This window comes from Zonotrichia albicollis, chromosome 6 (genome assembly GCF_047830755.1).
Source record: "Zonotrichia albicollis isolate bZonAlb1 chromosome 6, bZonAlb1.hap1, whole genome shotgun sequence".
In the NCBI taxonomy this organism is placed as follows: domain Eukaryota; kingdom Metazoa; phylum Chordata; class Aves; order Passeriformes; family Passerellidae; genus Zonotrichia; species Zonotrichia albicollis.
The window spans coordinates 30,067,311-30,095,274 of record NC_133824.1 but is presented as its reverse complement, the minus strand read 5'-3'; the positions used below and the strand labels follow the sequence as shown (position 1 = coordinate 30,095,274).

At 40.0% G+C, this 27,964-nt stretch overlaps 1 protein-coding gene across 1 annotated transcript; it reads right to left on the bottom strand.

Moving 5' to 3' along the window:
• Window positions 1-708: 708 nt before the first annotated feature.
• Window positions 709-27,620, bottom strand: EHD4 (EH domain containing 4). The gene is made up of 6 exons (XM_074542983.1): window positions 27,285-27,620; window positions 19,388-19,564; window positions 15,056-15,153; window positions 10,633-11,045; window positions 7,658-7,822; window positions 709-5,201 (listed from the first exon to the last, which is right to left on the bottom strand). Exons 1-6 carry the CDS (start codon window positions 27,518-27,520, stop codon window positions 4,665-4,667), a joined length of 1,626 nt encoding a protein of 541 aa, XP_074399084.1. The 5' UTR covers window positions 27,521-27,620; the 3' UTR covers window positions 709-4,664.
• Between the last annotated feature and the right edge of the window lie 344 nt (window positions 27,621-27,964).

The following is a 27,964-nucleotide window of genomic DNA, read 5'->3' as shown; positions in this document are numbered from 1 at the left end:
TGACCACTTAGGGGCCATGGCTAAACTCTAGCGTCCCAATGGCACGGACATATCTCTGGAAATGCCTTAAGAAAGATGTGTGCATAGAGGAGAAAGAAGGGGCCGGAGGATTAATTTCAGCACAATGTTACAATCAATGTTTTATTTATGCCATTGGTTATTCTCAAGGAGTAGGCAGCATGATGTGGAAGATGTCTTCGGATTTTTTGGGACAAACACATCAAAGTGCTTTTTGCTAAGCTGTTTTTCAATCTACTCTTACTTTTCAAGATTAGTACCCCCACTGAAGTTAAAATACCACCTCTCAGATCAAGTTTCAAAGCTTCAATCCACACAGGAAGTTTTAGATTTATGTTCCACACTTGGACTTTGGAGTACTTCCACATTTAGACATTAGGAAGTTCCAAAATTACATTCTGCTATAACATGCTAATTACAGAGAGGTGCTGGAGGTTTGTGGGAGTTTTTTTAATTCTTTACGGATAAATTTAATTCTGGAACCAAGCCATGGCACAAGCAGCAATTTCAGTAACAAGTTCAAGGGCACAGAAAAGAAATAGCCAGAACCTATTATGGATACATAAACTGAGGTGGGAAAATCAGCAGCTTGCCAAATAGCTACTCTGCCTATGAGCCTTAAGTAGCAGGATTACAAAACATGAGTCACTGAAAGATTATCTTCCAGAAAGAAACATACAAACCAGAATCTCAGGTAGTTCAATATTAGTTTATTAAATCAGCAATTTTTATCACCGCTTTCTAAAAATGATTACAAAGCATATTAAAATATATTACAGTATCTGCAAAGAATTTACTGTGTAATAAAAGTGCAACAATAATGAACTTACAACTTTGTTTGCCTAATTGGACAAACTGAAGCACACTGCACAGATCAAGCCTTTCCTCAAAAATCATAGTGCCTTTTAAGTGAAAACAGTGTTTAACAAAAATATTAGAAAAGGTGAGCATGTGAAATAGAAAATGAAGTTCATGATCATTCCTCAGTGCTAAGTTACACATATCCATCAAACCATACACTTCAAACTCTGCTTGAGATCCAACAATTTAAAGAGCCACTAAAATGAGTGCATATTGTGAAGGGAAGAAAGTGATGGAAAGAAAAAGAGGGTGCATTTCAAGTGCTGGCAATAAACAATATTGAAAGCCAGGGACCACATACCTGCTGCTTTGAGACCAGGTTCCACACAAATCCACACCACACCTAATTAACAAAAGGGACCTCCTCCTGATTTAAAAATTAATGTAAATTGATACTGTGTTGTGGAATAGTTAGAGAAAGGGTAAAAGCAGCAGTTTCTCTTTTAGTTTAAGACAGTAGGCTACATCAGTGGGCACAGATTTCACAGGATGAATTACAGACAGCTTTGAATGATCTTGCAGAAAACGTTATTAAAATCCTACGCATAAAATATCCAACCAACTCAACATCTTCACCTTTCTTCAGTAGACATTAACAACAAACTGAACACCAGAGATTACCTCACACTGCTGTTAAAATAACTACTTAGAGCATACTAACAATCCTGAGACAAGGCAATCCTGCTCACTTTCCATGCTTCTAACACACGGATTCACTAACTCCACAGAACATTACCCAAACGCTTGTGTGTGGCTGGTTTAACTGAACAGGCTTGCAGACAGCCAGCAAGGGAAACTGGGGAGGCCCATGGACCTGTGAGAACATAGTGAGAAGAAAACCCCTCCCCTGAGCAACAGCAAGCTACTCCATCAGTTTAGTTGTGCAAGAAACTGCTGTTTGAAGTTCCCATGAAATGTATTTTATTCCTATCATCTAAGTTCACTGTACCACACACCTAGATTTATGTAGTACCTAGGTAATACATACCTAGAAATAGACTAATGTAGCTGTGTATGCCAACCATGAAACACTCCTATTTCTCCAGACAGCCAGAGAAAATCCACGTCTACTCCTATACATGCTTCATGCATTCATCTTCCAAATTCTACAGGAACACAAAGCTAAATACTACAACCCCATCTAGGCAAAATTTTTTAACTTATCAAAAGGATGTATTTCAATTTGTCTGCCTTAAGATCAAGCTAGCATATTGTCACAGAGATCGAGGAAAAGGCTGTGTTCTCCATTTTACTACCAACAAAACTAGAAAAATAGAATAAAACTACTGAAACTACCCTGCTCTTCTCACTGAAGGAGGATATTTCAAATGGCATGGGATCACATGGCTCCAATATGTCTGGAGCATCACCCCTGGAAGCTGCATGTGGTGGGAACTCAAGCAGGAGTCCCCTGCTGCAGCCCTGTGCTGCTGCAAAGCAAGGTAAGGCAGAGTGGGAAAATCAGCAGCTTGCCAGATCTTCTCAGTTTTGCCTACACTCCAAGAGTCACAATACACAAGCTTGCATTCTTTCTCCTGGTGGCTGTCCTGATTAAACTAGTCACTAGTACTAAATTGGTCAGTAGTGTATGAAGTGGTAATGACTGCAGACACTACCCACAAACACACACACCTTACTACTTCTGCAGCCTTTTTCTTTTTCAACACCAGCAATGTCTACAGACTACTTTTTTTTCAATCAAAAATAAATTACATAGAAAATAGTTACTCTGCAGATGTACAGTCACACAGATAGACTCAGCGTCAAGTTTCACAGCTCTACTGAAGTGCACAGAGATGCACTAAGGTTAATTTGGCTCCTAATTTAGGTCTAACAGAAATAAAGTCGGTATGCTTGAATGATAGGAAAAACACCTAAGAATTAAAAAAAAAAACAAAACAACAAAACACCCAAAAAAATCAAGTCCTCAGAACAATTCAGCTAAGCCAGGACATCCTTGATACAGGCCCAGAAGCCTCGCGAGGTAAAGGTGGCGTTCTGCCATTACTTAAAATAGCATCATTGTTTTCCCCTGCAAGTGCCCTGACACAGTTAATGGAAATTGCACCTCAGAATAGAACAGATACAGAAAGATGAGAGGTCCAGAAAGATGTGAAGTATTAAACCCGACAACCTACAAATACATGATTTGAAAAAAGAAGCTGAGGCTTTTTAGATCACCCACAAAACTGAACATGGAAGTGTGACTAAAACCTTAACTGGGAGACAATATCCAAACTATTTCCTCCCCACCCCTATCACAAGGATGTTAAAGCACTTTTTGGCTTGCTGTGTCTCAGAAGGCATTGGTGCTGCCACTTATTGAGACTTCACAAGTGCTCAAAACTACAGTACCTTTGATGTAGGATCTTTCCTATTACAAATGGAATACAAATCAATTCCTGCTCATACCATAGACCAGAACTGGCTGCCAAATTTGATTTTAGGAAAGAACTGGCCCTCCCTGAAAGACTCAAGTTCACAGGGCCGAAGACTTGTCTTCTTTTAAGGTACTGATAAAAATCAGTTGTAAGCAGACAGTATGTTCAACTTTGATTGTGTGTTGTTGGAAAATAAATGTTTATTAATCATCCATTCCTTTCATGGATTGTTTTCAATAAAGGAGTAATATTTGGAGGGATGAGTTACACTTATTACAGTCAATGTAACAGTTTCTGTTTGCCTCCCCATCCTTCAAATCTGCTATCATGAGAATTGAATCTCTCTTTGTGGTTGTCAGCTACATGTTGGCAAAAGAGTTAAAAATTTCTCTTAAATATATTACGTATTTAAAAATAAACAGACATAACTGTATAATTAGCTGTAAATAGAAATTAAATACCAATGAAAATATTCCGATACAATTTGATGTGCTTTGAGGAGGCTGAATTTGAGCAATACACCTTTTCTGAACAGAAAGTGAGGCTTAAGTTCAATGCAAACATGGTTTTTTCAGCTTAAGAAACCATTCTGCTATCACTTTGAACCATTCAGAAATTCATTGTCTGCAGAGAAGCTAAGCTTAAACTGCAAAGAAAACTCTAAATACGAGGAACAAAGGAGATCTCAGTTCTTCTATTGATAATACTGACTATATAGTGCTGTGTAAAACTGAAGAAGCTGCTCTTCAGACAAGACACAATGACAGACCGAAAAAAAATTTACTATTTTGCAGTTCTAGATAGAATCTGAAGTTTTAAAACAGGTTTGCTCACATTCTGAGCACTTACAAGACTCTCCTCATTATTATTCTATCTTTTTCTAATTCCAATTACACAATAAAAAGAAAGAAAAGGATTTCCTTTTATATCAGCCTTTTCTTAGACTATAGAAATGCTTACATCCACTTAATGGCTTAAGTACATTTTTAGCATCTAAATATTCTTTGTATATGCAGGTGAATTTAACATTTTGAGCTTCAGTGTGCTATTTAGGATAGTGTGGATACAGGGTTGATAAGTATTTAGGTTTGGTGAAGGTCAGCAAATTTTATGCGTGGTCTTTTCTGCTTTACGGTTGTGAAGGCAGCAAGACATGGACACAGGACTACAAAAACGCTTTCACCTTATGACAGAGCTATTATAAGGCACTTGTGATAAGCATGTCTGAGTGAAGGTCAGCAGGGACAGCAACACGAATGTTTCCCTGCTGCCATGCTTATAACTTCAGTAGCTTGTGTGAAATGTGCTGTGAGGTTTAAGGATCTAAGCTTAACTTCAAATTTTGGTATTTTCAACACATTTCCTGTGGGAATTTCAAAATCCTTGCTCTTCTCCTTGTATTGTTCATTCTGCTGTCTGGAAAGGTTTCCTGTGAGATGGTGGCACCAGGTGGGAAGGTAGTGTGCCAGGCAGTTCATATCCATCCAGTTTAATCTTGATGAGATGTTTTGCTAATGCAAACTCTTCATCATCCAACATCCCATCGCCATCACAGTCTGCAAGTTTCCAGATCTTCCCCAAGACGCTATTGGGTAGTTTAGAAGTCACCATCTCCTTCTTTGCACTAATCCCAGATATTTTGCCATTGATTGGTGACAGAGTGTAGAAAATCTCATCGTAGGCAGGTTTATCTTTGGCAACAACCCACTCCTCTTCATCAGCTCCTTCCTTAGCACCTTCCCCATATCCATGGCCAAAAGGTCCGGCCATGGTGCCATCGAACGCTCCACCGTGTACCATCTCTGTGGGCATGTTGCTCTCTTCCTGTCTGATTAGGTTCATCAGGGAGGCAATTTTGTTGGCCAGCATGTTATCCACAGTTTCAATTAGCTTTGGTTTCAAAGAATGAAACTTAGTGAAATCACAATTCTCCAACTGCTCCTGTGAATGATACAGTGACAGTAGTTAAAAACCATTCCAATGCACTGAAAAGTTTAAAGAATGCGCTTAAAATTAAAATAGTCAAGTGATAATGCAATTAAAATAAGTATCTTTTGAAGCTGGTTCTATAGCTGAAACTCCTCTTGATGGAGAAACTAAACACATGTACCAATATATTTCATCAAACACACTAAGACAATTTTGCAACAGTATATGAGTTTATTTATTAAATTTCATTTACAATACAAATTTCGAAGTGCAGTGGATAAAACCACAGCAGCTGATGAATGTTACCCAGCAACTTTCCATTTGATGATTTCTTCCAAACATCAAAGAAAGCATGCAAGTAAGTCCTCAGTCCTGCTAGCACTTATGCAAGAGTTCAGAGTTAAAAATAAAATCAAATGTTTGCAGGACTGATTTGATTTTATAGATTAGATTTCTTGGTTGTGGTTAGGTCAGGAAAATGTGTCCTTTATTAATAAAGAAAAGCTGAGTTGAGATAGCAGCAATGTTTTATAGCTGTGCTGCCAGAACTCATGAAGTCAGATGCTCCCTGCAGAATTTCTGGAGTTTTCATCCCAACACCAGTGAGATGTTTACCTAGGTAATATGTACTATTCCAACACAAGCCCAAGCACGTTTTACACCACAGCATCAGAAAATTAAAAATGCTTTAGGCAATTATTACATTTTTTCTACATGCAAAATGCTTGCCACAAAGAGAAAGTTACAGTGGAAAAGGTTAAAAAAATTCAAACATCACCACCACTGCCACCTCCCACCTTCTGTAAAATGATGTTAAATTGCTTTAACCAATCCCCTATATCACCTCAAGGAGCTGCTCCTATACATATCAAAATGATCATGACATGAACCCAAGAAACCTGGAGCACAGGGTAAAAACAGTCACCAAAAACTCTGTTCAGGTGACATTTATACACAATCACCTGATTGACAGCACATGATCAGAATAAATGTATGTAGTGGAATAAATACCAGGAATCCAAGATCAACTTGCTATTGGTTTTGGCACAATTTTGTTTTCACACAATTTTGCTTTCTCACAATTTTGCTCCTCATTACAGAAGTGACTGTGACATTTGTATCACAGTATCCTGTAATATTTGCTGCCATCTGCTGCTGAGGCTGAACTGACATGTACTGTAAGTCTGACAGAGTTTCATTCAAATTTTGTTTCAATATTCAGATCTCTCATTCTCTCACTCTGCATCACAAGCAAAAGCAGCAAGGGGAGAAAGAGTCAACTTTTGCCACAGGATCCCCTTTCAAAGCCTAACTCATGAAATGCTTCCACCAATCCTGCCTGTGAAAACTTAGCTAGAATACATCTTATGCTTCATCAGTGATTTGCTATCTCATGCCAGTAGTTGATTCCCAGGTTAAATACTTTAGATTATGAAAGAAATGTGTGCCTTTGTATAGATAATCAGCCAATCATCACTCCTGATGATAGCTGTGCAAGTGTACCACGTGTGCTGTCAGAATGATATGTCTGGAAAACATCCTCCATCACACTCATGACTAGTCCATGGTCAGAGCAAACTGCAGGCTCCTGATCTCTTGTTCTTCAGCTTTCAAGCTGAATTATCCTCTAATTCAAATGCCATTTAAGAAGTCTATGATCTGAGATGCAAAAAATGCCAATTGATGCTTGAAATCACTACTAACATGACACTAGCTGTTTTTCCCTGGGATATTTTCTAACTTGTCTCAAACTAGAGAACAGAAATAAATAGGCAAGAAAGTGACAGAAAATTGGCTGAAAGACTGCAGAAAACCCAAAAGAGGAAGGGACAAAAGATATTTAAAAATAAGTTGAGAGCATAAACCTAGAACTTCTCTCTCTCTCCTTCATAGACAAGAAAAAAGCCAAAGACTGTTTTCAGAAGCAAGAGGATTTTAGCTGGACTTTTCAAGTAATACATTGCCTTTATTAGTCACTGGGAAAAAATACCAGTAAGAACAGGAACAGAGTAGAGTGAAAACGAACTAATGACTCATGATATCTTCACCTACACAAATATTTGATGCTATCACAAAAATGATAAATATAACCACATTTAGGATTCAAAAGAAGCCCCTTAAGCTGTGAGTGTTCACTGCCATTTTATTTGCACAAAGTCTTTGTTACTTCCTGCCAGGAGAGACCAAGTACTGACTAAAAGGAGAGTAGGTCAGATTTTTTTATTCCTTATTTTCATAGTCTTTATGTAGTCCTGTATCAGTGAATGCACACTAAGCAAGTTACCATTCTTTTTTGGTCTGTAGCACTTCCAAGTCACTCTATTGTCATATCAGTCAAATGACTGTCATTTCAACTGCTCTACACCCTCAGCTGTAATACTGAGATACTCTGTTCTACCTTTTCAATTTTGGCAATCCTGCTACAAAGTTAAGAGTTATTTCAGTAGAATGGTAATCTACCATCTTACCTGCATTTTCTTGACTTCAGGGAAGTCCCCTGCTGAAATATGGTATTCCCTTTGCAGCTGAATGTAGATCTCAGGCAACTTGTTGATCAGTTCCTTCTTCTTATTCTCTTTCCCAAATACAGAGGGCATCTCTTTTTTCAGATAGCTGATGATATAAGCATGAACCTAAAAATAAGCAAAACCGAAATCAAAACTAGTGTTTACCAACACTTAGCAGTAGGTTTCCTCACCTAGGTGATAAAAAGAAACAGAAATATGTTTCCCTAAGGAAAGATATTATCAACTACTGTTTCTGGAACTTCATGTTTACATGAACAGTTAGCTGCCTGTTAGTTATTATTAGCTTTTGCTGCTTTCAGCATTCCTTTGAGGGGCAGAGAGAAAGGAAACACATTTCAAGGAAATACAGATGCACACTTGCTCTTTTAAGAAGCAGCTTGGTACAGCATTCTGTGAGTACCAACAGCAAGAGAAAAGGCAAGACCACAAACCCCACATCCTGACACAGAGCTCCAGCCACACTGGTCCATCTGTATGATTTGTAGCTCATTTGCCACAGCAGCCATTGTGGGTATCGATGGGATAACTCCTCCAGCAATCCAAGTATGCTAAGTGGCAGAGCTATCTATTTGGAGTGATATTGCATTCCTACCTATTTACTGACAGAAAAGCGAGTACCTATAGTCTGTATTTATGCAGCCACCTATGCAGATGACAGAGCAGCCAGTTCCAACAGGAGCAGCAAGCCATGACTGCCTTGTGAAGCCCTAGGGAGAGAAGTAGAGCCTTTCCAGCTCACAAGGAAATTTAAAGACTTACATTTACATTTAAAGACTAATCTAGGATGTCTTTAAATGCATTGATTCTTGCATTGCCATCAAAATATCCATCCTGCCCACCTTCCTTATGCCTCTATTCTAAACCATTCATCTCTTCTCCCACCACCTTTCCCCAACAAAAGGATCTGCTTGGCCACAGAACAAGTGATCAGCTCCAGAACAGAAACAGTGGTTGCAATTCCTGACTGAGGTGAGCTCACCTATCCAGCTCATTGTGTGGACATTGATACTCATTTTGCACAAAAGAGGGAAGGCAGCAGGGCAAAGCCTTCTTTTAGAAGTAATGCTGCCCTAAGCTCTGACCGCTGCAGGACCACAGCAGCCAAATGGCCCCACTACAGGATGTCTTTACATCTGGTCCTTGTTCATTTTAAAAGAATGTAGCTGTCCACAAATCAGAAGTAAGTTATAATTTTCAAACACACAGAAAAAAAAATAGTTAAAAATTATGTATGTCTGTCAAACTGTTGAGCAATAAACAGGTGAAATTTTGGAGACTGGGAGAAGACAAATTACCATTAAAAAGCATCCGTAAAACAAGTGATTGCTTCAGTGTTGTGTAAGTGTAATACTTAATACCTACTAAACCATGACAGAATGTGTGTATTATAGCATTTTACACAAACCTTACACAATCTGCACGTGGCAATTGCCCATTCATTTCCTTACTTGTTTAGGAAGTAACAGAAAAAAAAAATTTGCTTTTAAAAGAAAAATTATGTAGCCAGTTTTTATGTGCACATCTTAAGTTCACAAATTTCACACAACACTTCCTTATATCCAAAAAGAGCATATGCATTTTAATGGCAAATAAATGTACATTTCTATAGAGGAGAAAAAAACTCCAGCATAAAGAAGCATAAACCCATGAAATTTTTTAAGAGTACAGATGTAAGTATTTCTCCAGAACTACAGAATGGATTCAGTAAGGGTATTTTTAAGAGAGTTTACAAATAATTGTGAGCAATTTTTTGGATCTTATATCTAAAAAAATATTTCTATCAAACTCAGAACTCAGAAAAATATGTTTATAATTCATAAGCACCAACAGTTTCACATGTGTATTCTAAGTGGCCTAAGGTCTGCCAGTATGCACATGTGTTTCTTGTAGATAAGAACAGTCCCCATCTCCAAAACGGGATAGTGAGTCACAGGACTTAGGGAAGGAAAAAAAAAAAGTCTAATGCCTAAATCTGACAGCCTGTTAAGAGTTTGCTTTTTTTCAATTTACTGTAAATGCTTTAGAAAACATTAAGAAGAGGGTAGCATAGAAATAAGGTAAAAGAAACCCCACACTCAACACTGTAAAAAGCTATTTTTGACTGTCAATACTTTGAGAGCACTTTGAAAGGCAGAAAAATGCCACTGGATTACACTGCTGCTTTCCTGCACATAAACAGTTTATTCCCCTTCCGGGACTGTCTAACATATCCCTAAGACCACTGTGTACTGTGTTTACCTTTATAAATTTTTATTTTACATTTCATAGAAATATCTAAAAATTACTCTACTGACCCTCCTTAAATGCCAAAATGATTGTAACAAATGAAAACAAAATGCTGCCAACATTTACAAAACAGACTGGATCCGAAGTTGGTCTGGGATCAGAGCAACTTTTAACCCAACATCATTGTGATTTTAAATGGAATTTTCAAAGAAGCAACTTCTACAGGGTGCCCTAAAGCTCAGGCTGCAAAACCCCCCCAAACCAACATCCCTCCCTCATTCCCCCCTCCAACCCCCAAAAATAACCCCATCAAAAACTCCTGAAAGTCTATCTTCCTATTCAGAAACTTAAATAAGCCAACACAGGAAGTGGTACACATCCCCAAACAACTATTCATATACTGATGGATTTGCAAGTCCTCTTCATTTCTGATTAGCAGTTCACATTAAAATATATTTCAAGGAAAATGCATTTGATTTGATAACTGCACAGGAAATTAGAGATCCTGTCTTCTACCAATAGCTTTTTCCTCAAGTGACTATCTTTTCCTTGAAAAAGTGACAATTCAATCCCAGATTAAAAACTGCCCTAAAAAGACATACTTTATAGCAGGAGAAAAATTGGCAAGGTTGAGAAAGGACACACTGGGAGCAGCAGAGAAGGCTCATTCAATTCTGTTCTCTTCTTACCTTTGCAAGTCTTGCCCTTTTAATGAGATCATTGAGCTTCCTCACAGCAGCCTTCTGTGGGAGACTCTGGATATCCTTGAAAAGATCCTGTGCCTCGGCTTCAAAGAGTCTCCGGTTGTCTGTGTTTCGGAGAGGATGGGCCCAGAAGGAGCCGATGTAGACCCGCAGCACCTCTGGCGTGTCGATCACCTTCCCCAGAGACCACATGAGAGCACCATAGACCCTCATCAGCTGCTGGGTGTCCACTTGGTCAGCCTTGTTGAGCACCACTCGGATCTTGTCATCCTGGCCCCGGAATGACTTAATGGCCTCTGAAAACTCATCAGATATATCCAGCTTGTGGGCATCAAAAAGCAGGATGATTCGGTCAACCCTCTCAGCAAACCACTGGAGGACTTGGCAGAAGTCGTAGCCTGAAGGAAGAACATGTTGTTACAGTCTAACCATTCAGAAAAGTGAGTTTTGGAGAGTGTAGGCCTGGGGACAGAGAACAAGAGGGTAACAGCCTCTGCCTGGGGGCAAAAAGGAGATTTATCAGTCAAGAGGACAGTATGTTTGGGCAGTGAGGTCATGACAACTGTATCCTGCATTTCCTTGGTCCAGTCTCACTATTAACGCCTTCTGTTTTTTATCACTGTCCTTTTTTCTGTCTCACACCCGCATTTGCCTCTTTCCAGGAGTCTGGTTCCAGCACAGCACCAAAGCTAAGTAGGGCTGTGGGGGTCTAATCACAATCTCTCTTCATCACTGCAATATTGATCACTTTATTAGCACTGCTTGTCTGAATTAGGAAGGAAAATGATCTCTCCTTACCTTGCAACACTTGCTGTTATTTTCGCCACAGCAGACTAAAAAGTACAATTTACAAGTAATGTGAGTACATTGCTGATGGCTTTGAGGACATGACAGGTTACAGAATACAAGCAGTGACCTTCCTCATCACCTTCCTCATCAGAAACAAGCTTTATCACATTCTAAAGGAAAGCCTATTCATAGCACCTGTCTAAATGCTTTTACAGGTTCAGCTGGTACCTAATCCGTACAACAAACAGTATTCAGGAACTCCTTACTCAGAAGTGACACATCTAATCCGCAGAGTCACCACTGGTGATGAGGCTCTGGGTTCGGCATGGATGTGACTCATCTAGTATGAGTAAGGAACAGCTAAGTATGTACTGGGAGCCTTTTGTTTTTAAAAAAAAAACAATATCCATTTTCCCCTGAACTCTTTCCCCATACTCTTTGAAACACTTGTCCTCACACCACTCAGTCATGAACGAAACACCCCCTCCCTTCCTAAAGGGGCTCCTCCCTACATCCTGCCAGACACTCATTTTTCCCAATCCTGCAGCCCACGCAGACATTTCTGTCTGCAAGGGCGTGAACATCACCAGTGATGCTGCAGAAGCAGCACAGGGACGGGCATTGTCTGCCCAGGGGACAATGCTGGCAGACATCTGCACATTCTCCTCCAGCCACTTACACTGGCCCTGAACTGACAGGCAGGAAGCTTCTGGCACACCCTCCTGCCGACAACAGGAGCGGGAAAGCTGTGTCTTGAGACATCTTTACATGTTGCCCTCTGTGTATATTTTTGACCCTTCAAGAAATAAGCTCCCTCATTCTGGATGCTTTCCAGAGTTAAAAATAGAGCATGCTGGGAAATAGTGCATGTCCTCAAATTTTACTTAGTCCCTTTGCTGTTTTCCTGCATGTTAAAATGAAAGCTACTATTTGAGTCCTCTCTTGGACTCTGAAGGCTTCAACTTACTCCTAGTGATACCTGTCAGATTTTAATATTGTACAGATGTTACATTCGTTCGTAGGTAAATAGTTAAGATGCAGCTTGTGAGATGGGAAAAAACCACCAACAGCAAAGAGACATGGTCTTACACTGAGGCCCTGTAATGTCAGTCTTCCATCAAACATTTTAAATAAGAAAAGCTGTAGCTTACCAATGTTAGACAGAAGGTAAACTTCTAGAAAGCAGAACCCTCTCTGACAGACACATTCAGGGGTAGCAGAAAACACCTTGTACAATCCTGCTTACATTTACACACAATAATTTAGAAAGTCATCAAAGCAACTCAAACTTCAAAATGTGCTAAATTAGACCTATAGCATAAATACGTCTAAGTCAGACTGACTCCTTCAAGAACCAGGTCAGACAAACCTTGCTATTTGCAGCATCACAGGACAAGTCAAGTCTGTGCCCCACAAAACCATCTATATGCAAACTGCATAAGCAGCCCAAAAGCCATTTACAGGAAATGTATCTGACTATGCAGTATTTCAGCCAAGGCTGAGTGTAGGAATTTCTGATCATGATAGCACAGAGTATGTGCATGCAATAAATGCACAGGCACTTGTAAATAAATCCTTGAATGGTGATGCCTAAGTGTACGAAACCTTTATTTAACCTGCACTCAAAGCCTGGGACACAGAGAACAGTGCTCTAAAGCCAACTCCCAAAACCTCATATTTGGTACAACGACACTTTAAACATGATTGAAACTAACGGCATACAGGAGAACTACACTTTGATAAGAGAACTATGACAAGGGACACATTAAAAACAATCTTTATCACATGTAAAAAAATTAATCAAATTAAAGCCTGTGAAACAGGTAAGAGTTTGAGGTAATCACTGAACTATGTCAAATTAGGTGGAAGTCTATCATATCAAAGGCAGGCCAAGCTAGGCTGTAACAATTGATAAGGCACATACCATCCTGACAAGGAGTTTCTGAACAACAAGGGAACAAGAGCCATGTTTTGTTAAATCCCAGGAGCAATTCTAGATGGTAGTGAAGAGTCATGGTCCTTCAGGCAAAACAGGACTACCAGTGAAACATAACGTGGAGAGAAACACAACTCTGTCCTGCACTTGGAAGTCTGAGACTTCCACAGCATTACCTAATGGTCTTGAATTTGGTTAAACAATTGTTCACTTTTTCAGTGGTATATTAATGTAATACTCTAGTTTTCTGCTTATTTCATGTTCCCTTCCATACTATTATGAAAGTGGCAACAGATGCTGCCACATATAATTTTCTCTTGATTTAACAAGCAAAGAAGGGGTCAGTTTTAACTTGAGGAGGAAAAAGGGAGCTGGAACCTGCAATGGAAAAGCAGACCATTGCTGATTTTATCAGACTGTGTAAACTGGGATCTGGATATTTTGTGGACATTTTATCAGAAGATTTTTTCAGGATTAAAGATCATTAGTCATACTCTCAAGCTTTTGTCCAAAATATGAGTGCCAACATGCAGTATTTGTTTTATTTCTGGTTTCACAACATTCAAGTCTTTGCCTGCAGAGATGTAGTGCTCTCATGCTGTTCATCTCTACTATTTCACCAACACATCACATAAAGGAAAGCCATGACTATGAGTAATAAAGAGGACAAAACATCACTGAATAAAGAATCCAGAAGCATCTGGTAGACCAGTTTATTAGGTAAGCATAATTTAGATCATATTCCTAAGAAGTTAGTCCCTTATTCTATCAATTTATTATAAAGACAAGACTACTGTTGCATAGCTGCCATATATTGTGCTTGTACCATGATTTCCTCAAAAATTTCCAGGTGTGATATGGTAAAGAATTGTTTATTTCCTCTGACAGAGACATGAAACACAAGTTTCCATTTCTTAAGCAACGGCCTGAAAACAGAGGGCAGCATAAGCCACACCCTGCATCACTCCCATTTACAACTCCACAGAAAAGCAACATGCACTTAAATGCAGCTGAAGAATGCAAGGAAGAAAGTTGTTTACATTATGCTGTTCTGTTTAAATACTTTCTCAAGACAGGCTAATGTTTAAAACAGTGCTCAGTTGATAAACAGTGCTCAGTTCTCTGCAGAATTTTCGTATTATTAAAAATACTCTCATTTGCTCTTTCTTCTTCTACCATTTGACTTCCACTTTGACTGTATTATATTATGGCATGACTAAGCAACCTTAAGAAGCAGCTCTAGCAGGTGTGCTCACAAAAACCCACCTTATTTATGGCCCCATCCCTGAATTTTTCAGACATGACCAACCTACAGCTATTATGAAACATTTCTTCATTCATGAACTTCAATAGTATATATTAGAGTCATTAATACTTCATGGAAAGCAATTAAAATTATCAAAATAAGGCTTTTTCTTGGGAGTGATAGAGCACTAATTAGTCAACAGACCATGCAACTGTAGCCATTTGCAGCCATAGCAGCAGGATGACAGAAATACCAACCCCCACCAGCTTTCAAGAGAAAAAATTCCAAAGCTGCATCCAGCCTTAAAATATGGGCTTGCAGTACAAAAGTACATACAGTACCACTAAAACAGGCTTCTCAGAGATCAGGATGCTGATTTGTCCAGTAGAGCAGAAAACATTTAGTGAGCTTGGTGCCTATAAAGCTCTGCAACTCACCTCTGCTGATGCGCTGCTTCTCTCCAGAGAGAATGCCAGGGCTGTCAATGATACTGATGCTCTTCAGGACCTCGTTGGGTAGCTGAGAACACATGAACCTGCAGGAAAGCAGGGAAAAAGCCCATTAACAATAGCTCTAGCTCACATACAGATTGTTGCTTGAGAGCTCCCCATTACATATTTGATTTTAGAAAGACTCAAGTGAGACTCAAAACAGTTTCTGAATCCTGGCAAACTGCTATGTTTTGTGTTTAACAAAAATTATGAAGAGAGCTTCTCAAAAAAACCCCACAGGGAAACCTTGTAAAACCATACATCTAAGTGCTGATAAGACTTCAAATTTTGCAAGAGCTGACAACTTGGGTTGAAAATGCAACATCAAAAAGATTGCATCAAACCCATTTTGCTAGGACCAAAATTAGTACACACAAGAGAAAATTCTTCATGTACTCCAGCTTATGCCCAGACTTAAAGACCAAGAAAGGGAGGAAGCAGAAAGCCATACTGACAATATGTTTATGGTCCAGTTCTTGCCACATCTCCCTCTTGCCTGATTTAGCAGTGTTCGAGTGATCCCTACTCCCTAACCCACCACTCTCCTCGGCTGGAGCACCAGTGAAAAACACCAGTATTCCTCCCACAAACCCAGCCAAAACTATCACACTGCCAGAAGCAGGAGCTCAAATTACACACTGTATGCTCTAAACAATAACCTCCTGCCTCTGCAACGAGAGGCAAATTCAATGGCGGTATTACAGAAGAATAAATAATTGACAAGGACTCAGAGCTGTGCAGAACACTTGGTGTGTTACTCGCAAGCTACAATGATGCTTCTGTGACAGTTAGTGACTGAAGAACTTCACTGCCCTTCATCATAACCTGCCTTTAAGAGATTTGCATAAGAGTTTAATCTTCTTATCAGGGAGCAGTTGAAGATACAAATGAGCACATAACCCAGCCTCCTCCTGCAAGGCTGCCCTACACAGGGTTAAGCTGCAGCCTCAGGCTCCAAGATGGGGCTGCCATATGTCAACCTATGTTTTCACAAAGCACAGTGCCTCAAAAAACAGGGTATCACAGACAGGAAACTGTAGCTGTGCTGAGGTTAAACAAGACCTTTAAGGCCTTGGATGATCTGAGTTAGGAAGAGTTCAACCAGTCAAGCATCAGATACAAAATGTAAACTATATCAAAGTCTAGATGGTATTTTATATAATGCAAATTATTCAAAGGAAATTGAGAAGAAAAGAAGTCCTAACACCTCACTTCACCTTGTTCTGCAAGAGACCTTGTAGCAATGAACCTTCAACAAAAGCACACTGTGTGCCTTGGATAAAACAGAAATGGCAGCATCACCTGCACCTCACCCTGAAACCCAAAAGGGCATAAGGAAACAGCAGCCATCCAAGCCTGACAGAACCTGAGGGTATGTAAACATAAATTACATTATTTGAACTTGCCAAAACCTAAAGGCAGTGCTATGTCAAAGCAAACACATTACATGGAAGCATAATGGATGTGCATAAGTGACAAAGAAAACACATTTAATCATGTGAACCATTACAAAAATACATACATTACTACAGCATAAAGTAGCTTTCATATATATTTGAAGACTGACTTTCCATGTAGATTTTTTCTTATCACTCTCATCCAACCTTAGAAAGCCCAGTGTTTGTTCAGTATCACCAAGATGTTTCTAGACCTATCTTATGGGAAGAAAGGCACTGTTATGCCCAGCTGAACAATACAGCAGTGTCTTGACTCAGGCACCACCCAAACTGGGACAGCTGAAAAAGACCATGCGATAAAATAGAGAATTACAGGCCTCAGAAATGCAGACACTGCCTTCTTTGCAGCAGTCACTAGTGGCAATGGGAGGAGATAAGTAAACATATGGGTAAACACACAGGAAATAGAAGCATGAGCTCAGAATTAACTGCTTTTTAGCTTTTAGAATATGTCCATAAGATAAAGATTAAAGATGGGTTAAAAATCTTGCCTCAAACTAGTATTTTAGACAACTGTAATGATAGTGGATATTGAATATCTCTTTTCAACATCGAGACCTATTTCTTAACATACCACTTCATACAGGTCAAGTGCTACATCACAAAAAAAAGAACTACATGCTATCCACCTGAATGAGAGATTTTTTTAAAAGTGTTACAGAACCAGTTGTATGAATGACTGTAATTTCTTATGACACATGAAAATAGACTAGGACCGTGCATTTCTTCCCAGCAGCACTAATTTATTTACATGGTTTTCTGCATGTAAATTACTGTATAATGCAGTATTCTTCCCTCACCAGCATCCAAGGACACACTAGGTCCTAGGTCCACACCTTCAGTTTCCTCCCCAACTTTTCTTAAAAGTATACAGGATAAGTAAGAGTTTAATAGAGGAACACCTCCCATAATCAATGGGATACAGGGGGCAATTAGAAGGGGTCATGGAAAAAGAACAAAAGCAAGGTAACATAATAAATTAATGCAGCTAATTACTAAGTACAAGCCTTGATTGTGATACCGTGTTCTTGTTTGCTTCATTTTTTCCATTACCTCAGTCCCTGCTTCCTGTCATTTGGATTGTTAGACTTGGATGAAAAAGATACTCAACTTCATAGTTCAAGTGTTCATAGCCTTAAGTTCCTCCATAAAACAAAACTTCAGAATTGGGAAACTATTTAAAAAATAAAATGGGACACAGTGGAGGAGGAAGTAGAGAGAAGTCTATTGAGGCAGGTATGAAAAATGTAATATTGGATAAAAAGAACTGTCAGCATGGCAAATAAGAGAAGGCAAAGTAAAATGTGTACTATGATTACAGGTAACCTGGGAGGAACTCAAAGATACTGAAGCCTAAGACAATTTTATCTAAGTCATAAAGAGAAATGAGTTGGTAAGTGTTGAAAAATGCTAGGGAAAGATAAGCACCCAGATCTCTGCTGAATAGCTAACGAGTAAGAGTGACTGTTGGTGAATATAAGGGTGCCCACAGCACTTCAATACAACAATATCACAGTCACCAAAAGAACTGGAGCAATTTGGTCAGTTACTTTGAAAGTACATCTTTTTAGCTAGCCAATAACCTTGCTTGCATAACAGTCGGAACCTGACACAACTAGTTAGATGATTTAGGCAAAAAATTGCATCGCCATTTATCCAAACAAACACATACCATTATTATATGTTCTGTGCAAATAATAAATATTATGCAAAATACAATTTATATAATTTTTATTATAAGCATATTAATTTTTTGTAGAGAGAGCACGATGGTGAGGAAAGGGAGAAACAGAATGGTGATCTGGAAGACAGAATTTAACCAATAATATCAAAATTGTTATTTAAAATGGGACTTGACTACAGTCTCCCACAGCACATATTCTTATTTCTGCAAAGCGATAGCCAAGCCAACTGTAAGCAGCTATAAACTTTCTTCTTTGAATAAGCACAGCAACAGATAAAATTGTACATGATGAACTTTTAACACGCATGCCAATATTTATCAGCCAAACAGGAAACTGTATTGTTAAAAAGAACCAATTTAGATTAATTGGCTTGCAAAGTGAGGCCTCCATGTCAAGCTACCATCAAATACAGGAAGAAAACAGGGTGATTGCTCAGACAATAAGAATAGAGTTGTTAGTAACTAACTTTCAACTGAAAATATTCAGCATGCTACTTAAGTTTACTATCAAAATGTTCACAGCCCCTGAACAACTCTTCCCTTTTTACAAATACACAGCAAAAACTGACACTACCTCCCTAATCTGTGAAACTACCTGAACACCCAGGCAGTTAATATTAAACACTAAACAGCTTGAGCTTTTATTTTATCCATGGGACACATTCAAATCTTTTCCTTCTAGTATCTCTTTTTATATATCCCAGCAATTCATAATTTCAAATATCTATACCAAGATATCCAGTGAAATCAGTGGAAAGGAACAAGACACCACCAAAGGGAAAATAATTGTTTCTCTTGTTTTTTGAATGGTAGTTTAAAAATAGTACTAACCTATCAGTTTTATTGAGTAGAATTTTTGCATAAACTTATCCTGAGTTCCACCTGGAGTCACAAACAAGTCACCAGTGGATAATTTCTACAGTTTTCTGTGAACTGGTTTTAACAACTATTTATTATTCAGATGACTGAATATCTCTGTCATAATGCCACCCTACCTAGTACTGCCTTTTTTCATTTAATTCACCTGAACTGCCACCATCCCTGCTTGTACTTCTATATTTATTCCATGTTGTTCAAAACAGAACGTGCCAAAATTTAAATGCAATCATCAGAAGACAGAAAGCAAGATGATCTCACCTGTTCAGGAAGGCATTTCCAAAGCGGCCGAGTTTCCGAAATGGCTTCTTAGGATCAACAACCAGGGCATTTCCAGGAACATTTCCCTCTGTTTCTCCATACATTACAGCAATAAAGGAATCTGTGGTAGGCTCTGGACCAATCCTCATGCCTGGAAAGTCTTGTTCAAGCAGGTACCTGGAGGTAAATAACACATAAATGTATTTATACACAATTGCTATATTTGTACTTAAATATTCCAAAAGAATGAATGATTGGGATCCGTGGCAAAAGCAAATTTGCTTGAAAATTCCCAAGGATATGCATATTCTATAAGATTAAGATCATATTTTTCCTTTATTTCATTATTTCTGTTAACTGGGGAAGGAGGAAGAGAACTGACTTAGTTTTTCACAACATCTAGGTAAAAGGATAAAGTAAATCCCTTTACAAATATTGTGGAAAACACTCCCTAAACTGCAGGGATTTAAGTGGATGCTTCCTACCAAAGATCTGAGTGCTACAGGTTACACTAAAACACATGGCTGCTTTTCTGAGTGTTTCCAAGCCTAAACCAGTGCTGCTGGTACAAAAAGGGAATGGTTTGCAGCTGCAAGTGAGCAGATTCAGTTTGACAGATCCAACTCTTTAATCAACTTGGTGTGATCTCACGAACTTTAACTCATCCTATCAGAGGCAAAGAGAACCACTATGAGACAATAAAATTTTATCTCTTTGGGAATGAGGAATTTTTTTCTTTCTTTTGATCTGCACATCAAAACTTAATTGTTAACTACGTCAGATCTGCAGAAATTTAGGCCTACACTAAAGTACTTCCAAAAGGCACCAAGTCAGGCAGTGCTCTACCACCAGAAACCATCCTGCACTTCCCTTTGAGTAGTCCACTGACAGAAGAGATGGCACAAACTCAGAGGGCCTTGACTTTCCAGACAACAAGGTCTGAAATTAATTTAGTGTGTATTTAAGTAATAAAACTTAATGGAACCAGGGCATTTATTTACATAAAATGCCTGTCTGCATCCCTTCATGGATGGCAAGTGCAAAGAAGTAAAAGCAGCGCCAAGTCCTTTGAGCAAACCTCTCTCTAGCACACATTCTATGACAGCTGCCATCCTTCAGAGAGACACAGACAGCTCTGCTTAACTTTACAGCAAGAGTGTTATTGTCCACAGGCACAACAGCACCATCTTGGCGCTCCAGACTAAAACAAAACATTTTCAATGTCACCCTGCAGTTCCTATAAAAAACCCAAAACACCAAAATTTTAATCAAGTATATTTTAACTATTTACATAATCAAAACTGGATTTACATGAGAATTTTTCTTAAGTCACAGGGGGTGGTCCTGCATGCAGCGACAGCACTAGTTACACTTTAGTGCATCTATATTACTGCTGCTCTTTTAATAATGGTTTATTCTGGACTTAATCCAACAGTGCTACGTCTATTCTGCTATAGCTTCCTAAATCAATACTGATTTGAGGGCACTTGCTGTTTGCTTTTGCTGCAAAAAACATTTTACATAGTATCTATACTTGCTGAACAATCTCTCTGTTTTCAAACTAAGTACCCAAGCATTCACAAACTTTATAGATCAGTGCACAGAAGCTGAATTTAAGAAACTAAATATATGTTACATATTTCAAAGACTGTTTTCCACGAGCCTTAGCAAATTGGCTCCAATTCACTCAGCCTATGATCAGGGAGCATAGAACAGTTATTTACATGAGACTTCCTGTAGCTTTCTGCTTCCAAAAAAAGAAATTAAAAAAATACCAATACTAAAACTTGTGAGGAAGGAGGAACATAAGAGGAGGAACACAGGAACAATCATGCCAGAACATGACAATCTGTTTTATCTCTAGAATAAGCTGCACCTAATGCACAGTAACAGGGAAATAAAACTGATCCCTCTCCAAAAGCAAATGAAACAACACTCAAACCTCTCTGCCCACACAGGTTTGTAAAATGCAGCAGATCCCTCACTGTACAAATTAAATCATTAAATTATCTGAATTAAATGAAGACAAAACTCCTTTAATTGCTCACCAGTTGAAGCCCTCATGGAAATCCAGGGTTTTCAAGTGTTCTGGCAAACAGCTGAACACATGAAATGCCAAAGTGTGTTCCCAGCTCTTTACAGAACATCATTGCACACCAGAGTTCTCTAAAACAGGGTGCCAAGGCTAACTCACAAGAGCCACTAAAAATTTCCAGCTTGGCATTATCAATGGCTTTGATTTTGAAAGATCAATTCTACTTTCGTCTTCTAAAAAAGAAGTTTTTAACTTGCCACAATAAAATGTTCTATTTCAAACACTGCTTTTCCTCATTTCCCTTCTTTTACAAGGCAGAGTCTCTAAGAGAGAGCTCTGTAAATAAGGTCCTCTATAGATACAAATTGTCATTCCCAGGCTTCTACTCGCAGAGGCAGCAACTCATAAGGTGACAGACAACATATACCAGAAGATGCTCCAAGAGCAGCAGTAAAGAACATATATTGAATTAAATGCACAGGAGTGAAGTCCCACATCCCAGGTCAAGGCAAACTACATGGTGGGATCTAAATGCAGCAGCAGACACCTCCAGGGTAACAGGATAATTGCCATCTATCGAAAGCTCATAAATTATGGCATGATTGTGGAAATTCAGTGGTGACACTCTTTTAGGTGCCTAAAAAAGTAATTTCATGGCCTGTTCATGAATCTGTAGCAGCTTTAAAGAGTTACAAGTATGGAGTATCTTTCATGATTTCCAACATCTCTTTCTGCTGCTCTGAACTTGATAGTGCAAATTCTGATTAGCACTTTATTGAAATGACTAAACCAGAATAAAGTGCTACTGAACTGCATTGATACTCTCAAGTTATTGTCATAAAGGCAGCTTTAAAAAACCAGACTTTTATAGTGATAACAATCCAGGAAGGCAAGACCTCCTTCCAAATACCAAGCCCCACCCAACAGTCACAATGCTCTGCCTGGTACAACTATTAACAGATGCAGAAATCACTTTGCATCACAGGTATTTTCCATTAAGATTGGCTCACAATTGCACATCAAGAATTAGTACAGACTAAAATAAGCCTCTTCTTGAGCACTGGCTGTGCTCAAGTGTGATGGGTTTGGCTGGGACAATAACTACTATGTGGCTGTGTTCTGGATATGTGCTGAAAAGTGTTGACAATACAGGGATATCTTCATTACTGCTGAGCAGCACTCACACTCAAGGCCTTAAGAATCAAGGCCTTTTCTGCTTCCCACCCCACCCTGTGAACAAAGGGTTAAGAGGGGACACAGCTGGGACAGCTGATCCCAGCTGACCCAAGGGATGTCCTGTGCCATATGGCATCATGCTTAGCATATAAAGCTAGGGGAAGAAGGAGACACCTGGAATGATAGCATTTTCTCTTCCCAAGTCACTGCTATATATGATAGAACCCTGCTTTCCTGGGAATACCTGAATATCTGCCTGCCCATGGAAAGCAGTGAATGAATTCCTTGCTTTGCCTTGCCTGTGATTCTTTTACTGTACCTACTGAACTGTCTTTATCTCAAGCCATGAGTTTTCTCAGTTTTACCATTCTGATTCTCCCCACATCCCACCGTGCAGGGTGTGAGTGGCTGTGTGGTGCTCGGCTGCAGGCTGGAGCTGTGGGATGGGCAAAGCCACAACACAATCTATCACTCTTCTCAGTGAGAAAGAACAGTTTTACCCACCCACACAAAAGCTAAGAGCAGTCTTCTGTAAACTGAAAAGCTGTCAATGTTTCTGTACCTAATGCTTCATTACCACAGGAAAATACCTGGATTTTCAGCATCTGCAACTACATGCTCTTCTCAGGAATTTTCAGCAGAGAAGAAGTTCAAAAAGGTTCACAGGAAGAATGCTTAAAAATAGCCAATGCCCTAAAGACAGTCTAGATCAAACAACAGACATCCTGTTGATTCTTCTCTGTTTTCACCTGGGCTATAACCTTTCAGCTTTGCCAATAAACATTCATCTAGGTTCCTCTGCAAGATGGATAGCCAGACTATGGAGAACTAGCTTCCAAAGTTCCCAGAGATACAAAAGATTACTCACAGTTGCAGATACCCATTATCATCTGAAGTCTAAATGTATTAGCTAGGCCACACTAATGCTTAAAAGCAAGTGAGCTGGACAGAGCAGCACTGAACAGGGATACCCTGTGATGCCCTGGGAGATAAACTCGTGGCTCCTTTATAGGGCTGTTCACCTCCATACAACATACTGCACCAAGTATTCAGGGTTTTTATTAACACAGCAAAACTAGATGTTTGCTTTAGTGTAAGAATTCTGCTCTAAATAACCCAAAGCTTTCATGTAGAGATAGTGAAAAAGTTACAGCCTTCACCCAAAGAAATTAAGAGGGACCTTCCTCCCACTTCACCCCCAAATAAATAGATGCAGCTGCACAAGTGATCGCACACTACTTGCAGACTCCAGACATTATGCATACAAAAGGGTGCTTTCACAAAAGTCAGCTCTGGCTGAGTTAAATAGCAGGAAGTTTACAATTTTTAACCTCTGAGTAATACCTGTGAGCAAAGTAAAAGCACAGCTTGGCAATCTGAGGAATTTACTTCTGGTTTGTCTCATGTTGATAAGTTCTTTAAAAAAAATCAGTCTCCTACACTTCTAAAACAGAATGAAAGAAGCTACCTATTTGCATTGACTACCTCCTATCTCTTTTTCATACAGTACAATTCTCCTCTCCTGTCCCCACCTTTTTTCCTAAAAGAGGCACGAGAAATTGAGACAACTACAGAAACTGCAAGGCCGACCAGCTCACATGTAAGATAACAATTGACTCTCACCATACTCCCACTTCATTAAACACAACTGGACAAGCGTTAACATTCGGATGTATTTGTTTGAATTGTCAGCACTGTCAAATAAGTGAATAAAACTATCACCACACTACACCTTAGACAGCAAAACTGACTGGTTTCACTGCATTGTTCTGAGTGCCAAAGCGGATAAACAGCACGGAGTGAAAAAACACAAAAGCTGTTAGAAACCTGGAAGTGTTTGTTTCCATATCTTAATCCCCAGGGACATTCAGTCACTGGTACATCAGTGTTTTCCATAAAGACTTAGTGGAAGGAACTGGGTGGATGTGGATGTGTCAGAGGTATGAAAATGTGAAGTTCTCACGATAATGTCTCAATCAAAGTAAATTCCAAATAAATATCTGACAACTAAACATAATTATTATGTTCACACATAAACCAAACAGTAAACACTTAAGTAGACCTAATATGCCCTCCTGACTCTGAAGTCAAGAAATGTGAACAAAAGGCAGTTTCTAATTATTTATTTAAAATTTAAAATAATGTTTTCTTATTAAAAGGTTTGGGGGAATAAGTCCCCTACAGTGTTACTTCATCCTAAGAAAAAAAATCTAGAAGAAATACAGGATTATAACAATCTTGAGAGGGTATGACATTTTTCCATGGGAGATTCAGGCTACCAGAGGATGAATTTATTTCTGGATGACCTGGACACTATAATATTTTTCCACATCTTCTTCTAAGTCTTGCACACAGCATACAAGAACTTCTCTTTTTTTGCCCTTCTTTTTCTCCTCAAAATTGGATTTTGAGTAGCAGTCACTGTGACACTATTGTCGAAGTTGCTGCCCATATTCAGTGGAGCATTTTTTCATGCTGATTTAGCCAGCTATTATCTATGCTATAGAAAACACTGGGGTAAGCAATGTTGATCACAGTGAGAGCCTTTAGAAGCAATAGAAGATATTCTGCTACAGATTTGGCCTCTGTAGTCAATGCCTGTCTTCTCCAATACCTTGTACAAGATTAAACTGCTCTGCAAGCTTCCTAAAAGGGGCACAGCAGAAAGGGGTAAGAGGATAAAAAGAAGGGCACATCACAGTAGAAGCCACATCTTGCATCAAGTCAAGTATTTTAACAAAACACATGAGAAACCATTTTTGAAAACTTCATCTCTGTCAAAATTGTCTAGGCATCTTCATCTGGCACCGACAAACGCTTAAAAAAGCTGGTAAGAACTGTAATAAAGTATAGGTCCCTTCTCATTCAGGCTGTATATTAGTATCAATCAACCTTTTTGCTCAGCATTTTATTGTTAAAGCGATAAGTTACTCACAAAGCAACAGTAGCAAAAATACACCTAAGGCACTGCAAGGAACACTAATGTTCCTAAGCACAGTACTGACTTGTACTTCAGTCAAATATGGGCAGCTATAAAGGATAGAAAAGCTGAATATCCCTAAATCCAGAACCTGTGGTCTGAACCAAGGCAGACTCTTACAGGAGGGGAGACCCAGAGTTTTCTATGAATTGCAAATAACAGAACAATGCTGCTGACAGCACAAGTTCTGGTACGGACATATTTCTGACCATTCTGCCTGCCTCTATATTACCTGTGCTCTCCCCATCTCTTGTCCATAAGCCAAGTAATAACACTTATCAGGAAATATATACAGACTAACAAGGCGACTGTAATTTTAAAGAAGAAAATGAATTAACGTACCTAGAGAAACGTTGGCAAAATCCAGATCAAAACCCCCTCCCCCCACTCACCACCTTGTGACTGTCTGTGGAGATCGTGAAACTAAGCTTCTTTTCTTTCAATTACAGCCATATTTCTATTTAAAAAATATTCCTCTGAGCAACACCTCTTTTATGTATTTGTGGGAGTTCAGTAATAATCAGTAAAGAAATCATGTTTGACTTCAAGCTTTCAATTAACTAGCTGTAAAATCTGAAAAGACACATGATTAGTTCTGCAAACATCTGAAAAGCTCTCAGGTGATTAAAGGTAAACATCGATCTTCAGGGGAGAGGGAGGTAGGTATTTTGCACTGCAAAAAGAAAACAGTGTTATGGAAAGGCTGCCTGTAATCCTTGGAACTGAAAGATAAATATTTGTAAATTTTACAGAAAGACTACAATGAACTTCAGATAGAAGCAGGTCAAAATGTGAACCAAGTGACCCCTCAGTGTCTCTTGCAGAGTTGGGCAAATCATTAGATTGATTCGTAAGGGGCATGTGAGAGGGACAAACATATGCAAAATATTTATAGATTGATAGCATTGTGCTTACCCAAGATATGCTCCAGCTTAAAGTTAGTTACCAGAAACTTAGAAATAAGGAATATAGGAAACACAGAAAATTAGTTACCAGAAACTTAGAATTTTTCCTAAAAATTAGTTACCGGAAACTTAGAAATAAGGAATATAGGAAAGACAGAAAATACTGCAACAGGAACAACAATGTTAAGGTGCCTTGGTAGTGATACCGCTTCTTCAATGTAATTGATCAAAATGAACACACATGGAAGGGAAGACTTTCCAGATACCACGTGGTTTTTTGCCCAAAACTCTTGTCGCCTTAATCTTCTATGATGACATCTGATCTGTGCATTAAGCTACTTTTGGGAAAGAAAGGGGAGGAGATAAGATGAACTGATCCCCCATGGCCGATGCAGTCACACCGTTTTAACACGAAGCCCTTGGTTTTCCTTTGAAACAATTTGGGGATTACAAGAACTAAGAGGAAGTAGACAACGGGGTTACACTTTCTCAGCAGAACATGAAATGGAGATAATATTCCTGAACGGGAAGCAAGCGGCGAGCTGCAGAGCGTGTGCCAGGGCGGGGAGCGGCACACCCTCGGCACAGCTCGGAGGCTCTGGGCAAGCCCCGCTCGCCGGCAGGGTCGCGGCTCCAGCCCCGCCGCCTGTCAGGGCACGGCGCTGCCCGGCCCGGCTCGCACAGGGCGTGGGAGGGATTTACGGCAGGCAGCACCGTGCCGGGCAGGAGCCGAGCCAGGATGGCCGAGCGGGCGGCGGGGGCGCCGGCCGGGCAGGGCCGCGCACGCCGGGGGTCACCTACCGGATGAAGGTGGTCTTGCCGGTGCTGTACTGCCCCACCAGCAGCACCATGGGCTTGTTCTCGAAGTCGGCCTCCTCCAGGGCGGGCGAGTGGAATTCATGGAAGCGGTAGTGCTCCTCCAGCGGCAGCAGCTTGCGGAGGTAAAGGTCCCGCAGCCCTCCGGTCACCGTCTGCACCAGGTCGGCGCCGCCGCCGCGCTCCCGCCCGCCGCCCTGCTTCCCCAGCCAGCTGAACATCGCGCCGCTGCCGCTGCCGCCCCGCCGCTGCTGCCGCTGCCGCCGCCGCGCCTCCCGCGCACGCAGCCGCCGCCGCCGCGGACCCGCCCGGCCCCGGCGAGAGGCGGTGCCGGCAGCGCTGCCGCGCTCCACTCAGCGGCCGGGCCGGGCGGGGCCCCGCGCCCTGCGGCACGACCCTGGCAGGGTTTGGGGCTCTGCTGAAAGGGAAGGTCGTCTGGGGTTTTTATCGAATCCGATGATTTTTCTTTTTTTGGTTTTTTTTTCCTTTGGCCACAAGTCCGTCTCTGGAGGTTTAATTGTGCCTGCTGCTCTTCTGCGCTAAAATCTCATCCCCTTGCGATGAAATCCGGAAACACTTTGACAGCTCCGATGTGAACGTAGAATGGCCCAAATGCTTTTCGTGTTTTTGGGATGATGGTTGCTGTCTTTGGATGCAAAAGAAAT

Coding starts and splice junctions, on each gene's coding strand:
- EHD4 (XM_074542983.1), bottom strand. CDS start 27,520: ATGTTCAGCTGGCTGGGGAAGCAGGGCGGCGGGCGGGAGCGCGGCGGC. Junction 19,565..27,284: donor GGCAAGACCACCTTCATCCG/GTAGGTGACCCC, acceptor ATTTACCTCCAG/GTACCTGCTTGAACAAGACT. Junction 7,823..10,632: donor AAAGGGCAAGACTTGCAAAG/GTAAGAAGAGAA, acceptor GCTTATTTTTAG/GTTCATGCTTATATCATCAG.